At 50.7% G+C, this 14,376-nt stretch overlaps 1 protein-coding gene across 2 annotated transcripts; it reads right to left on the bottom strand.

Annotated features, from left to right (window-relative positions):
- Positions 1-4,824: 4,824 nt before the first annotated feature.
- On the bottom strand, positions 4,825-10,273 carry SP8 (Sp8 transcription factor). 2 transcript variants are annotated; one of them, XM_056800525.1, is made up of 2 exons: positions 9,786-10,273; positions 4,825-8,610 (listed from the first exon to the last, which is right to left on the bottom strand). In XM_056800525.1, exons 1-2 carry the CDS (start codon positions 9,804-9,806, stop codon positions 7,054-7,056), a joined length of 1,578 nt encoding a protein of 525 aa, XP_056656503.1. In that variant the 5' UTR covers positions 9,807-10,273; the 3' UTR covers positions 4,825-7,053. The 2 variants fall into 2 exon arrangements, with proteins under 2 accessions (XP_056656503.1, XP_056656504.1); XM_056800526.1 differs by lacking the exon at positions 9,786-10,273 and adding an exon at positions 9,376-9,763.
- Between the last annotated feature and the right edge of the window lie 4,103 nt (positions 10,274-14,376).

Below are 14,376 nucleotides of genomic sequence, written 5' to 3'. Positions count from 1 at the left end.
GCCGGGATGGGTGGGCTGACACTGAGAGGGACAGGCGCGCCAAGAGACCCCGGAGCTATTCATCCGCCAGCAGGGAGGTCCTGGGGACAGGGCATGAGAGCCAGGGACTGCTTGGGGCCTCTCAGACCCCCCTTGGTTCTCAGGGGCTGGGCTCAGCCAGTCTGAGAAGCACAAGGGCAAAGGGAGAGAGAGTTCTTCCACATTCATCAAGGCCACAGGTAGGATCTTGAGGGAACGCTGAGCAGGGGGGATGCCAGAGGAAAGGGGAGCAAGGCTGGAGCCAGCCTAGTCGGAGCAGCCCTTGGCCCCCCTGAGGAGTGCAGAGGAGAGGCCCAGGTAAAGGAGCGGTCACTGAGGCCAGCCCCAGAAATGCCCCCCTGCAGATGGGGGCTGGGACCAGAGCAGCCGCATCCATCCTCAGAGACACCTTCCTCAAACACGCAGATGAACACGCACGCACAAGGTCAGCATAACGTGGGCCGCCTCTTCTGCCTCCATCCAGCCAGGGCTCCTATCGAGCCACAGGAAGAGCTGAACAGAGCAAAGCCCGTCAGACCGGGCAGCAGCTGTGGCTGCAGAGCAGAAGCCAGGGCACAGGGTGGCGCTCCGTCCCCGCCACAGGAGGGAGGTCGCCTGGCTGGCCGGCAGCCTCGGAAAGTATCTGGACTGGCCTGCCCCCTGGCTTTTGTGTGTCCGGCGCCAGTGGGGGCAGGGGGACAGAGGCAGCAACCCAAAAGGAGGCAGCAGTCCCTGCCCCAGCCCCTGCCCCTGCCCCTGCCTGTACTGATGTGCAAATTCTCCAGGAACAACAAAACACAATATGGCAAGGACCTCTGCATACCAACGGCACCACAGCCCCCATGCATGGGGATATTCTCCAGCGGACAGGCAAAGGGACTGCTACCCCCAACCCCAGGGCCTTTAAAGCACTTCCATGGGGTGGGAAGACAAGGGAAAAGAGGGAACTTCTCAACGAGGGGGACGTACTGTCCTCCAGCAGCCCCTGATCTCCCCCAAGTAACCCACAAGAAGAGGGAAACTTTGAAGAAATAATTAGCCTTTCCTCCTGGATGGGGAGAGAACCACATATCACTTAAAAGGAGCTATTCCGAGCTCCTTAATGAACAGCCTAAGATCCCAATTGGAAGAAAGAACCATGAAAAGCATCAATGAAAGGAAGGAGGGGGTTCCTCCTCACGGCTCCCCAACTTGGGGCTCTGTCCCTAAAATTGGTGCCTTGAGCAAAATCATTTCCAATGCCTACCTCAGCTCTCCCCACACTCTTCTCTAAAAACCTCTAAATTAAACTAAGTCCCCATCGACCAACTTAAAAAAGAAACTGGGCTACAACAAATATCCCAACCCAACTACATGGAACCAAGAAGTCTTCAAGGAAACCCTGAGCAAGGCAAGGATTTCTCATGATAGAGAACCCAGAACCAAAAACTAATCCAAAATACAATGAGCCAACTAAACAGGCTTGGTTGGTCCTCCACTGAACCTCCTTTTAGAAAGGAAGTAAACAAGGAAAGGAAAGTTGTGTGAAGAGGACAAAAAGGAAGAGGAAGGAGATTCCCCCTCACCTACCCCCCCCAAAAAAAGGAGGGAGGCCAAGAGAGAAAAAAGAAACTGAGAAAGAAGCAGAAAACAGAAAAAATATGCAAAATGTTGAAATGCTACATCCAGAACCCAGCACCAGCTGCTCGATCCCTTGCCGAGAGCACCAACATCCCTCACCACACTCTTTCTGAGCCTCTATCTAGCACCATTTCCCTGCAATGCTCTGAGAAAATTAACCTCTTGAACTACTAAAAAAATGCTGACCACTGTGAAATATCATTGAAAGTAATTGTCCTAAGACATAAAGGGTAAAGCTGCCTAGGGTTTCCTAAGGGAGAGATAACAAAGTCCTGCCTTTTCCCAGAGAAGGGGAAAATCTGCAGGAAAATCAGTAGGAAAACCTGTAGAAAGAGAATCGGCCGAAACTGAAACTACGGGCAGCCCCAAATCAATCCTTTTGGGAAACTGTATGGCATTAAATAAAAAAATAGATCTCAAGATTCTAGAAATGTCCTTATCATAAGCCTTCTCTGTATCCCCTCTTCAAAGATCAAAAGGGGATCCAATCCAGATTTCCCCCCTAAATTCTGCTTTATTGTATTTCCTTTCCTGTACCAAGAGATAACATATAAACTTTGTAGTGATCCTAGATGAGGGGGAAATTAAAATGGGTTTCAAAAATTCTCATGCAATGCCTTCAGTAACATCCCATCGAAAAGCCTTGGCCGAAGGACTCATTCGAGGTTACAGCAATGTCCTCAGCTCCAGTGTCTATAGCTTCTTCTCAGGAATGGAGCCCTACTAGACGCGCTGGGCTTGTCCCTTTATTTTTGCCCTGCAGATTCAGAAGCAAAGGAGAAAGGAGAGCAGAAGGAGGCAAGAGTTCCGGGGTTTGTTTGTCTGTTGTTTCCAAAATGAAATTTGGGATGCAAAACTATCCAATTTGGAAAAGTGAATTGACTGCACAAAATATTTTTATCAGTTTCCACAATATTTCCTCTTCACTGACAAGTCCTCCTTTCAACTGAGTAAAAGCTGATAATTAATAAAGAAGACAGTGGAGCAAAGCACATAGATGCCACCTTATGGAATACTAAACCCAAAATGGGGAAAAGGATAAAATCAAGAGACCAACAAAATCGGGGAATAGATCAGGGATGTTTTACAGTCTTAAAGGGACAGGCTGATATTTCCTAGTTGACCTGACCTCCAGGTCAACAACTGACCTCCTTATACCTTGATCTGTTAGGCTGGATGCTAGCTGCTGAGTTCAAAGGTAGCCGATGGCTCCTGTTACCTTACCCGGGAGCTAAAGTCTTTGCTAAGGAAGTTTAAAAAGTGGGGCTTTGCTGCCGAGTAAACAGCCTCGCTCTCTCTACATAGATGCTGGATAGACAGAAACAGAGAGGCATGGATGGATAGATAGATAGACAGACAGACAGACAGAGAGAGAGAGAGAAAGAGAGAGAGAGAGAGAGAGAGAGACAGCAGAGAGATCTCAACTCCCCCCCCCCAATGTTACAAGCCATGCACTCAAAATCTAAACCTGGATTTGCTTTTGCACAGACTAACAACCTTCATCTGAAGGAGTGATCATTCAAACGAAACTCCACAACTTTGGGGACAAGGAGAAGAGACAAGAAAAGAAAGCAAAAGTTTGTTCATCTGTACAACTCCAGAAAACCTGTCTGGCTTCTGCCACCCTAGATAAATCTTCTCCAAGACAGCGGCTCTCCGTATTGTCACCACCTCTTAAATCAACCATCGATTCTGTGGCAACCAAATGCAACCGATATTATAAATGTTCCATCGCTTTCTTCTTACCTGCCACCACATTTAACTCCTTCTGCCCAGTTTTCTTGGAAGCCCTCTGCACTGCAACTTTCAATTTAAAAAAAAAGAAAGAAAGAAAGAAAGCATGTTGATTTAATGGGGTTCTGCACATTACTCCTCAGAACAAATAGACAGAAAGAGTCAGTTTTACTTTTCAAAAAAACATTTATCCCATCTCAAGCTTCAGCTATAAGAAAGCCCTGGCAAACTCCTAACCATTGCTTAGGTTAAGGGGGAAAGTTCTGCAGGCCTCCCTTCAAACATATGCATCTCTGTGGAGGCAGCCTGCTGCTCGGGCAAGACCTCCTTTCATAATCTGTTTTTACCCCTAATTGCCATTTCACTCCTGAATGTGTAACAACTGGAACATTCAGCCTGCTTTTCCTTCCCCAAGTTGAGAACCAGTTACTTCAATGGAAAGATTTCAATTCCAGATGGAAACAAATTCTCAACTGTGGGAGGTAAGTTGAGAGATAAAAAGAAGATGAATTTCGAAGAATCTCAGTGCAATAGCTTTGTTGTTTTAGCGTTATTATTATGCAGCTTGAGAGATCGGACCCCTGAGCTAGCTCTGAAGAAGCCTGATACAATATCCGGGAATATCAACATTTCTTTAGCTAGAAAATTATTGTTTAAGGAATACTCGAGCTCAAGGAGACATTTTAAGTGGCAATCACTGCCATATATATATATATATATATATGTATGTATATATAGAGAGAGAACATATATTTGCATTTATTTATATCTATAATATATTTCTTTTTCCGTGGAACAGATCAAAGCTTAATCTTTTTTTTTTCCTTTGAGATTTGGGGGGATTTAAATGGCAGAAAAGTCTGCAAAGAATATTTAGTTCCAATAACCTTTACCTAAAGTCTCGAATGACAAAAGTAAAATGCTGTCGAATACCAACCCCTCCCCCACCCCAAATCCCTTACCTTCTCTCCTTCTACCCCAAAGTTATTCCCAAACCCCTACTTTGCTTTAGGCCTTCCTGAGGAGTGCTGACCAGTCCCACTCAATTCAGTCAGTGATCACGTTTTGTCTTGGCTTTTATTTTTTCCTCCGGGAGGGTAGGCTTGGAAAGAAAACATTTTCTAAGAACCGGTTAATTTGAACAAATTTTAAGCAGTTAGTAATTACTCCTTTGGAATGTAACCTGTTGGCACATCATGAATTACCGAGAATGGTCACCATCAAGCCTTATCTCCGTAAGTTCACAAAATATAGCTGTCAAGAGGGTCAGGCAAGCAAATCTTTCCATTTCCTTTACACACACAAACATATATACTACATATATATAAATATATGTATATTTTTTTTAAGCAGGGTATTTTCTACCTTTGGTTTTCCTGGTAGTATTTAGCCCAAGAAAACCTGTCAAGTCCCCCAAGGCTGAGGAATAAGAAAATACAAATTAACCCATCCTAACAGTCATCTTTTCTCTGAGTTTATTAATACCATTTAAAATATTACAAATAAATCAATTACATCTCATGCATTTAAAATGCAAGTCTAAAATGTCCCAGCGAAAAACTTTCCATTTCAATGTGAAATATCCAAATGATTTCAACATTACAATGAGCAACTAGTTTGCAGAACCCGCAAACCTTTGGAGTGTAGGGCAGGAGGGTGGATTAACAGTTAACAAAGATAACCTGCAGGAAATACACATAGGCCAAAGTTCGTTCGGTTTCACTTGGACACATTTATTTAATACATGGGTTTGGGGGCAAACCCACTTGTTATGAAATATAGGAGAACGTCCACTTTAACTATGCCTGAACTGCCAATGCAAATATAAGTACATGCTTCATTAAATTAAATGTAATCCAACATTTATCAAATAGCGTCTTAGTTACAGTTTGATACCTATCTAAATTAATATCCGAGCAAAACTAGGTCCTGAAAGGGTCCCTGCACGGCCACTTCCAGAGCAAGTCCCCAGAAACGCAGTTCACTAGGACTGCAACAATAACTCTGAATATTTTTTTTTCTTGTGACAAAAAAAAAAAAATCTCAAGTTGACTTCAATATATTTTCAAATATTTACTGCAAGTATATACAAGAAAAATACTATACAAAATCGTCTTCTGGACAACTGCGGCTCACACCTGCACACTGGTGGAGTTATATTTAATTGCTAACTAATCTAGAACGATTCTCCAGTTGAACAAACCATTAGGTTTAGATATATTTTACAAAGATTTTTTTTTGTCCTATTCCCCCCTCCCCCTCCCTTTTGGCATTCGGACTAAAGCCTCATCTGCAAGCTAACCAAAGCATCTTCACTTGTTTAAAAGTTTAAATCACAAAGAAAATAAAATAAATTGAATCCTAAGTATTTTCAACCGGATTGCATGGAGATATAGAAACAAGAACTCCACAAATGGGCGGCCGGGAGAACAAAAAGCCTGGGGATTACTCTGGGGAGTGCTGGAGAGCGAGGTAGAAAAAGGACAAATACAGATACTTAATCTGGTCTCACCGGAAAGAAGGCCATTTTTGCATAAGAAAAAGACGCTTACCCTAACCCCCACTCCCACCCTCACCCCAGAAGTTAAGTTCAGGAGATCAAAATCACTTTGGGATCAATATTAACAGCACGTTTCCAGAGAAAGGCTTGCTTTGCTCGCGGCTGTTGGGAAAACTAAGGTTTGCAACTGAAGTTGAGCGAAATAAAGAGGATTTTTTTGTTTGAAAACTATCCATGTGTATACACATATATACTATATATGAGATGTGTGTGTGTATATATATATTATATATGTATATATAACGCTAAGTTTCTGCGTGTGGGTGCGGGTTAAAGGAAGCTGCGGGACCGGGAGCCCAGGGGGGCCCATAGCTCCAACGGTAGGAAGTTTCACCCGGGGGAAGGGAGGGGAGAGGAGGGAACCCAGGAAAGTTTCTGGTGCAGTGAATTGTAACTGTCAACTGGGCCACTTTCCCTGCTGCAGAACGCAGAGGGCGCTTCAATGGCTGCCAGAGCTAGAAGACTAGGAACCCCGCTCAGGGGCAGACTTCCAAGCCAGAGGCGGCCCAAAGGCGGAGGCAGCACCTCATGGAAGGCCACCCAGCTCCACACCTGTCCTCTGCCCTGAGAGGCCCTCCTCGGCATCTCCTCGAATGTGCCCGACTGAGTCACCCCAAGGACCCAGGAGTAGGCAAGTGGCCCCCTAACTGTCCACACACAAACACACACACACACACACACACACACACACACACACACACACACACACACACACCACACCACACCACACCACACACCCTCTCCCGGATTGGAAGTAACAGCTGGGTGATTGAAGACAACTCAAACCCTAGCGGGGATGCACGGGGATGAGGTGGCAGATTTTAACTCCTCAGAGAAAGAGTGAAAGATAGAAAAAGAAGGAAAGAAGAATGGAAAGAAAGAAGGGGCTGGAGAGAAAGTGTCCAAGAAAGCGATCCAAGTTACTTACACGTCCATGTCCCCTTTACAAAGTTAAGTGTCACAGAGAGAAAAGGGAGACCCCCAAAGCGTCCCGCGCCCCCCCGCGCGCCTCGGGGCACAGGAAGTCGGGCAGTAGAAGACCTGACCTGGCCATCCATTGGGCCCCAGAGGCAGGCTGCAGGGGCCTAAGTGGGCCCGCCGAGGGCCAGGGGCATCCTGGTTCACTCGAGCCCGTTGCGGTGGCCCGGCTCCGGGGGCTGGAGCAGCTCTGGAGAGTGACACGGTGGGCTGCCTGCCGCGCTGTGCTCGCTGTCGGTGTCGCTGCCCTTCTTGCCGCCACTGCCCGATCCTGCCGAGCCGCCGCCGCCGCTGCCGCCCCCGCCGCTGTGGGTCTTGACGTGCTTGCTGAGGTGGTCGCTGCGCATGAAGCGCTTGTTGCAGACGGGGCAGGCGAAGCGCTTCTCCCCGGTGTGGGTCCGCAGGTGCCGCTGAAGCTCGTCAGAGCGCGTGAACCTCTTGCCGCAGAAGAGCCAGTTGCACACGAAGGGCCGCTCCCCCGTGTGCCAGCGCAGGTGCGCCTTCAGGTGCGACGTCTTGCCGTACACCTTGCCGCAGCCTGGAATGTGGCAGCTGTGCAGGCCCTTGCGCCGCAGGCTGGCACCGGCCGGGCCCAGCCGCTCGGCCTCCTGGCAGTTGGGGCAGTCGCAGGTGGCGCGGCCGGAGTAGCGGCGGGCTGAGGAGCGCGGGGAGCCCCCCAGAGGCGCCGCCGGCCCGCCGCCGCCCAGCATGGAGCCGCCGGCGCCGGCCAGCGGCGACGGGGCCGAGTCCGGGTAAGACCCCGGCAGCACCGGCTTGAAGCCGTCCATCAGGTGCTGCCCGGCTGGGCTAAGCAGGTGCGTCGAAGCGCCGCTGCTGAAAGCCGAGTGGCCCAGGCCCGAGTAGTCCGAGTTGTAGCCGCCCAGAGGCGAGTGAAGAGAACCTTGTAGCCCCCCCGCTGCCGGGTGCAGCGAGCCGGGCAGCGCGGCTGCCCCGTTGGGGTTCTGCACGTCGATCCAGCCGGCTCCCACGTCCCACCAGCTGGAGGCAGCGCCCGCCGCGCCCACATCGCCCGCTGCGCCCAGGCCCGGGTGCGAGGGCTTGAACCACGACTCGTAGGGGTGAGCCATCCCCACGCGGGGATAGATTCCCTGCAGGCCGTCTACCGACGTGTGCACCTTGGAGAGGAAGACTGGCTGGTGCGAGCCGTCCTGGCTGTGTGCCGCCGCCGCCGCTGCCGCCGCTGCTGCTGAGCTGCTGCCGCCACCGCCACCGCCGCCGCCACCGCCGCCGCCACCACCGCCGCCCGACACTCCCGGGGCCTGGAAAACTGAGTAGTCGTTGGCGAAGGGAGAGCCTGAGGCGGCCGCGGCGGCTGCGGCGGCCGCGGCCGCCGCGCTGCTGGAGGTGAGCGAGAAGGCGCTGGACCCAGGCGAGCCACCGCAGCTGAAGGAGTCCGACACAAGAGCCGCGGCCGCCGCGGCCGCCGCCGCTGCTGCGGCCGCCGCTGAGGACGAGCCCCCGGTCCGGGAGGACCCCGACACCCCAAAGCCCGAAAGACTGGAGCCCACCACGTTACAGCTGCCCGATGAGGAAGAGGAAGTGCGTTTCCACGGGTGGAAGCCTTTGCCGAACGAGGACGCGCTGTCCGAGAGGGAGGAGGGAGACGGGCTGGGACTGCCGATCTTGTTACAGGTAGCAGCGAGCATGGCTAGAGGCGTGGACCCCAACCTAGGTTCTTCCTGCGGGAAAGAAGAGAGGAGACAGGGAAAGGGGGAGGATGGTGGGGGCGGGGAAGGGGACGGGGAGGGGAGGGGAGGGGAGAGGAAGGAAAAGGGCATCAGTTCTCCGGTATCCTCCAAGATATGCCCCTCAGTGTACCCCCATTTCTCCTCGCAGCGAGTCTTTTACCCACTCACCTTTCACACCCACCAACAGCCCGGGAACCTGGCTGGCTTTCTAATCTAGGATGAGGAGGGGGGAAAGTTTGGCTGCTAGGAGTCTGGAGTGAGAAGAACTCACTGCTGAGGAGCCTTTGACAAGCAACCCCCTGAAAGCCGACACACTTGCCCACACCAGGCCCAGAACAGGCACTTTCGACTGGGGGGGGGGGGGGGGGGCGGGGGGTAAGCATCAGAATTACAAGAAGAGGGAAAACAGAGGGATGGGAATCTTGAGTGAAAAAGAAATCCGCAAAAATCGTTCCATTGAATTGGTTTGCGTGTATGTGTGTGCGTGCGTGTGTGTTGGTGTGTGCGTGTTTTAAAGCCGCATGAGAGTGTCTCTCCCTGGCCATCCATACATCCTGAGGTTCCCTATGGGCTTCCAGTCCCCAAAAACTGATCCCCGTTCATTTCTCTCGGCCAGGAAAGGTCGGCTCTCGGGAGCCCGATTGCTCTCCCTCTTTTGTCACGGTTATATTGTTATTGGAAATCACACCGACAACAGTTAAAAAAACAAAACAAAACAAAACAAAACAAAACCACATCGAGGTGGGGTTCACATACCTGCAAGATGCGGCGGGCTGCGGAATTTTAAGGGGGAGGGGGGCTGCTGCCAAGTGCCCAGGAGCAAAAGCTTTAAAGCTGTCTTTCTTTCTTTCTTTCCCCCCTGAAATAGTCACATGGAGGAGAGGCTGGACTAGCCCTTCTCCCCGGACAGCCGCAGCCGGGCTCTGGGAGGTGGCTCGTATAAATGCCCTTAGAACCTTTTCCTGAGCTCAAAAAGAGTGACTCTGCCCCCCTCCCTTCCCCCTTTTTTTCTTTTCACCAAATTCACTTGTACTTTAAAAAAAAAAAAAAAAGCCCTTCAATAGAGAGACTGATAGCCCCTGTCCTGGCCGGGGCTATTTTAGCCCCCTCCAATCGGCGAGAGAAAGAAACTAATTAAACCAGCAAGAGAAAATCCTTAAACTCACCCCTAGTAGTGAAGTTGCCATCCCACCAAAGTGCCCTCCTCCTCCTCCTCTCAGAGGGTCTTTTATATATTGATAAATCAGAGGCAGTGTTTTTTTTAGAGGTGTGCAATACAATGATCTGGTCCGCCCCTTCCAGCACAATTGTAGCCCTCTCCGCGGCTTTGAAGTACCGCTGAGCCCCGGCCAGCCAATCTGCGGCGCCGCCGGGCCGCTCAGACACGCTGCTGCGTGAGGTCACCAGCCCCAGCCCCAGCCCCAGCGCCAGCGCCAGCCCCAACCCAGCGGAGCGAGCTAGACGCCCGGGAGCGGGCGCAGGCAGCCGCAGCAGCCGCCGCTGCAGCAGCAGCAGCAGTAGCAGCAGTAGCAGCAGCAGCAACCGCCCCAGTGGCCAGTTCCTATTCTCCAATTGGGGAGGGTGGGGGGGGATGAATGTGTGTGTGCCTCTATGTGTGTGTGTGTGTGCGTGCCACAAAGCTTGCAGGGGGAGCCGCACTGCCACTACGTGAGCGCGCGCGCGCACACACACGCACACACAGAATCCGATTTTACAAGCAAGTGAAACAGATTGCAAAGTTAAGGGAGGCTGGGCAAATAAAAGACGTTTACTGAACGCAGCTGCCATTCTCCATCTCACCTCCGGCCGCCTAGAAGCTAGGTGCTGGGTTACCCCCACGGTGGGTGCTGTCACTTTCCCTGGAGGAGCTGGTTTGGCCCCCTCCCCCCAGGGGGAGGCTTATGTGAGGTGGCCTAGCTTCCCCAGCATCCGATCCTTGGGCCTCCTCCGCCCCCCGCGATGGTGTGCCTTGTAAGGGTTTGGAAGTGCAAGTTTCCTTCCAGCGGGAGGGGCAGCGTTTGCCCGGGTACTAACGCTGTCTACATTTCAATACAAAGGCACTAGATGGGGGGGGGGGGGGCGGCTGAGACGATGGGCTCGATTTTCCCTGGTGTGTGGAAATCTACTGGACGGCGGGGGAGTGGGGGTGGGAAGAGAGAGGGGAAGCGAAGGCAATTCTTACCAGATAACTCCATCCTCCTATGGGGGAAGACAGGTTTGGTGTTTTGTCCCTTTCTTCTCTGCCCTTCCCCAGCCCACTCCCCCATCCGAGAGCCCAGCTTCCCCGGACTCAAAGCCTGCCCGAGGAGGTCATGTGTTCAATGAGGACCCTTCCTCAGAGATGCCATCCCAGGCAGCAAGGGAACAGAGCTTCAGTCCTTGGGAACCAACAAACACATTACCCCAAAGCAAACCTCTGCACCTCAGACGCCATATTCCAGCAACAATGCCCGTGTTTGGAGGTGGCTCCCAGGTCTCTAGGAAGCCAGATTTTACCATGGGATTAGGGGTGGGGCACGGTTCTTTGGTATTCGGCTGTTTTAGTTATCTGTTAAACTCCCTGCCTAGAACAGCCGGGCTGCTGCGAGCCTGCCTGCCTGCCTGCCTGCCTGCCTGCCTGCCTGCCTGCCGATCCCGGGCTTTTCCTGAGCTCCACTCCCAAGCCGCGGGTTCTAACGCGCGCGTCCCATGGAGCCAAGCCGACCTGGACGTCGGTTGGAACGAGGTTTTTGACCCTTTTTTTTTTCCCACAGTGCTGGGATATTGACTGTCCATCATATCTATTGATCGGGGTGGGGGTGGGGGGAAATGAAGAAGCTTATACTTTGGAGCGAGTGTGAAGTAAATTAATGAACTGCTTTCTTTCTCTGAAGGCTGACGCTTACCATAAATGTCGTGTTGCGCTCTCTCTCTCTCCCTCTCCCTCTCTCTCTCTCTCTCTCTCTCTCTCTCTCTCTCTCTCTCTCTGCGAGCCGCTCTGAATGATTTTAGCCTGTTGAGAAGGCGTGACAGGCCAACCCAGAAGGAGGAAGGGGTGGGGGAAGGAGGGAACTCCGTTTAACAAATAAAAAAGAATTAACTCCATTGCTTTGGTCTCCTTCTGTAATGATATTCATTTTACGGACCTAATACACAATTGCTGGAATTTCGGGTTTAATTCCAATCAATAGTATTATCCACTGAAGGGGTGGGGAGGGGAGACGCCCTTTGTATGAATACTTATTAAGTTTATCTTTTTGTCCTCCTGTCTTCTTGGAAGCCAAGCTTAGCTAGGAAGTAAAACTTCAGATCTGGGGCTCCGAGCGAGGAGAGCTTGGGGATGTGGGCTGCCTCTCGGACGCAAAGAACACTCAGTTGGTGATGACAGTTTTGAGCCTCTGATGCTCTGAAATGTGGAGTTTGAACAAGTTTATTTTCGCCGCGTATTTCGTACCCACTCCTGGAGCACAATGTAATTAGGCATGTTAAGGACTACGACGACTATTCCCATCTGCAGCTTTTGCGAATAGTTCTCACTCTTGGGTCTTTTAAAGTGTGTGATTGCAATTTCGGAGTCTCGTTATTTAAAAAATATCAACGAGAGATTTTTGTGGCCGGGAACAAAGATGACAAACTTCTCTCCTCCCCTTCTCCACCCTCTCCAACCCCCAACAACCAGAAGTTACCATATATATTATGGAAATCGATCTCAGACTTTACAGAAAAGACAAAGGCAATAACAGAACTCTGGGAAGACGTGTAAGACTGGACTCGTTCAGAGAAGCCTCTCTGCTTTGGGTTTCACTGAGCCAGGCAGCAGTGAGCCTGAGACTTCCCCTCACCTGCTCTTGTCTGAATTCCCCACCGGAGGGAACATCTGTAAGCCTCTGTGTGCTGGGCCTTCTGGGCAAGGATGGGGATCTGTGGCAAAAGCCGAGGCCGAACTCGAAGGCCAGCTGGCCCTGTTCTGCTGTTCACCTATCCGATGTTAACGATAAATACGTCTCTAGAGTTTATTCCAGCAAGACAACTGGCAAGTTTGGAGGGGAAGGAGACAGCAAATAGAATTCAGATTTTCTGAAATTAATTACAAATTGTTCTTTTTTTCTTTCTCTGCTCCCACCCCCCATGAAGTTTAATGTACTGGGGCTAGATGAATGTTGGTGCTGTTTCTTGAAAACCTGTGGGATCCACTCTCAATGAAGCTAAAAAAAATCTATTAGCATTCTGTATGCATCGGTAGCATAAATTTCATTTGAATTTCAAATTTAATAAACCAGGAGGTTTTTAATCATCCCTGGTTTTATTTGTTTGATATTAACATGCTTATTGACCGGGTCTGTTGACCGGTTTGATCATTACAGGACAGCAAAAAGTTAATTAAAACGACCACAGCTCCTTAATCATATCATCTGTCTCATCCATGTCGTTCCCTTTATTACAGGCGATGATGGATCGGCTCCCAGATTAATCTCTCTGTTTCTTCGATTTGGACAACAGCTTTGGGGGCCTAATTTACATCCTGGGAACAACCTGCTCAAGTCTACCAAACACCTTGCTGCGACAATAGACAGCAGCAACCTCCCTGAGAGGGGGAGGAGGAAGGCGAACTGGCTGCCGGCTGAGCCCGATCCTCAATTGAATTTGGGGTCCGAGAGGACGCCCTGTGATCTCCAAGAAGCCCGTAAGAAGAATGCAGAGGCAGAAAACCCGGGGCGGGGGTGGGGGGTGGGAAAAAGGAAGGGTCTCTTCCCTTGCGGGCTTGGGAGAAGAATGTTACTGCTATGCAATTAAATAGTCTGAAAATATGTATACAGACCCACATGGAAATAAAGTCATTGGAAACCATTAGGTACAATTAGTAGCAATTTCTCTTCCTAAGCGTCCAAGTTCTCTGGCGGTTTCCTAGGGCTCCTAAAGGTGTCTACACATTCCGAGGGTAGGTGTTAATACGTCCAGATGTTCCCGGCGCGAAATAGAAACTGGTTGCAAAGAGAAGGGGCACATGCCCAGAAGGGAGGTGTGTGTGTGCGACTGTGCGACTATGTATGGCTGTGTGTCTGTGTGTGTATGGGTGTCCTCACAGGAGAGCACAGGAACTGAGCGTGGTGATTTTGCAGCAGTTTTCTTTTACCAAGAAACGGAAAAATGCGTTGAAATGATAGACCTGAGGCTTTCCCACCTAATGAAAGCCTTCCCCCGCTCCCCCCGCCCTTCTAACGAAGTTTTACTCCTAGTCGAGGCTTTTCTCTTGGCAGAGATAAGGGGAAGGGAAGGTTTGGCTCTCCCAGTCAAAGTACCCGGCACTCGCGGGTCTCGAACCGGTTTGCTGCCAAATAAACCTTGTAGGCGATTGGAGAGGAGGAGGGGGAAAGATGGGGCAAGGGTGAAACAAAGCAACTAGGGGAGGGAGCGGGGAATGGAGGGCGTGGGGGGGGGGTCTCTGTATTGTATTTATTCCAAAGCTCCCACGTTTGAGCCCCTGAGTCAAAGTTTCTCTTCTGTTCTCCTTTCCCAGGAAAATCCAACAAGACTCCTGTCTGTACCTGTGGCTTCCTCCAGAGTGCTGGCTTCCTTCTTGGCCCACTCCCCTTCTTACCTGGCAGCTGCCTAGGAATGGATGAGAGCTGACTGGTCCCACAACCTGCCTAGGCCCTGGCGGGCTGAAGCTTGCAGATCATCAGGGGGAAGACGTAGTTTTTGTTTGGTTTTGTGGGGTTTTCTTTCCTATTGTTGTTGCTGTTGTTGCTGGGTTGTTCTTTTTTGGGGGGAGGCGTC

Source organism: Monodelphis domestica, chromosome 5, assembly GCF_027887165.1.
Source record: "Monodelphis domestica isolate mMonDom1 chromosome 5, mMonDom1.pri, whole genome shotgun sequence".
NCBI classification, from domain to species: Eukaryota; Metazoa; Chordata; class Mammalia; order Didelphimorphia; family Didelphidae; genus Monodelphis; species Monodelphis domestica.
Note: the sequence above shows the minus strand (reverse complement) of the source record. Positions and strands in the feature narration are given on the sequence as shown.

Coding starts and splice junctions, on each gene's coding strand:
- SP8 (XM_056800525.1), bottom strand. CDS start 9,806: ATGGCAACTTCACTACTAGGG. Junction 8,611..9,785: donor TGGCAACTTCACTACTAGGG/GTGAGTTTAAGG, acceptor TCTTTCCCGCAG/GAAGAACCTAGGTTGGGGTC.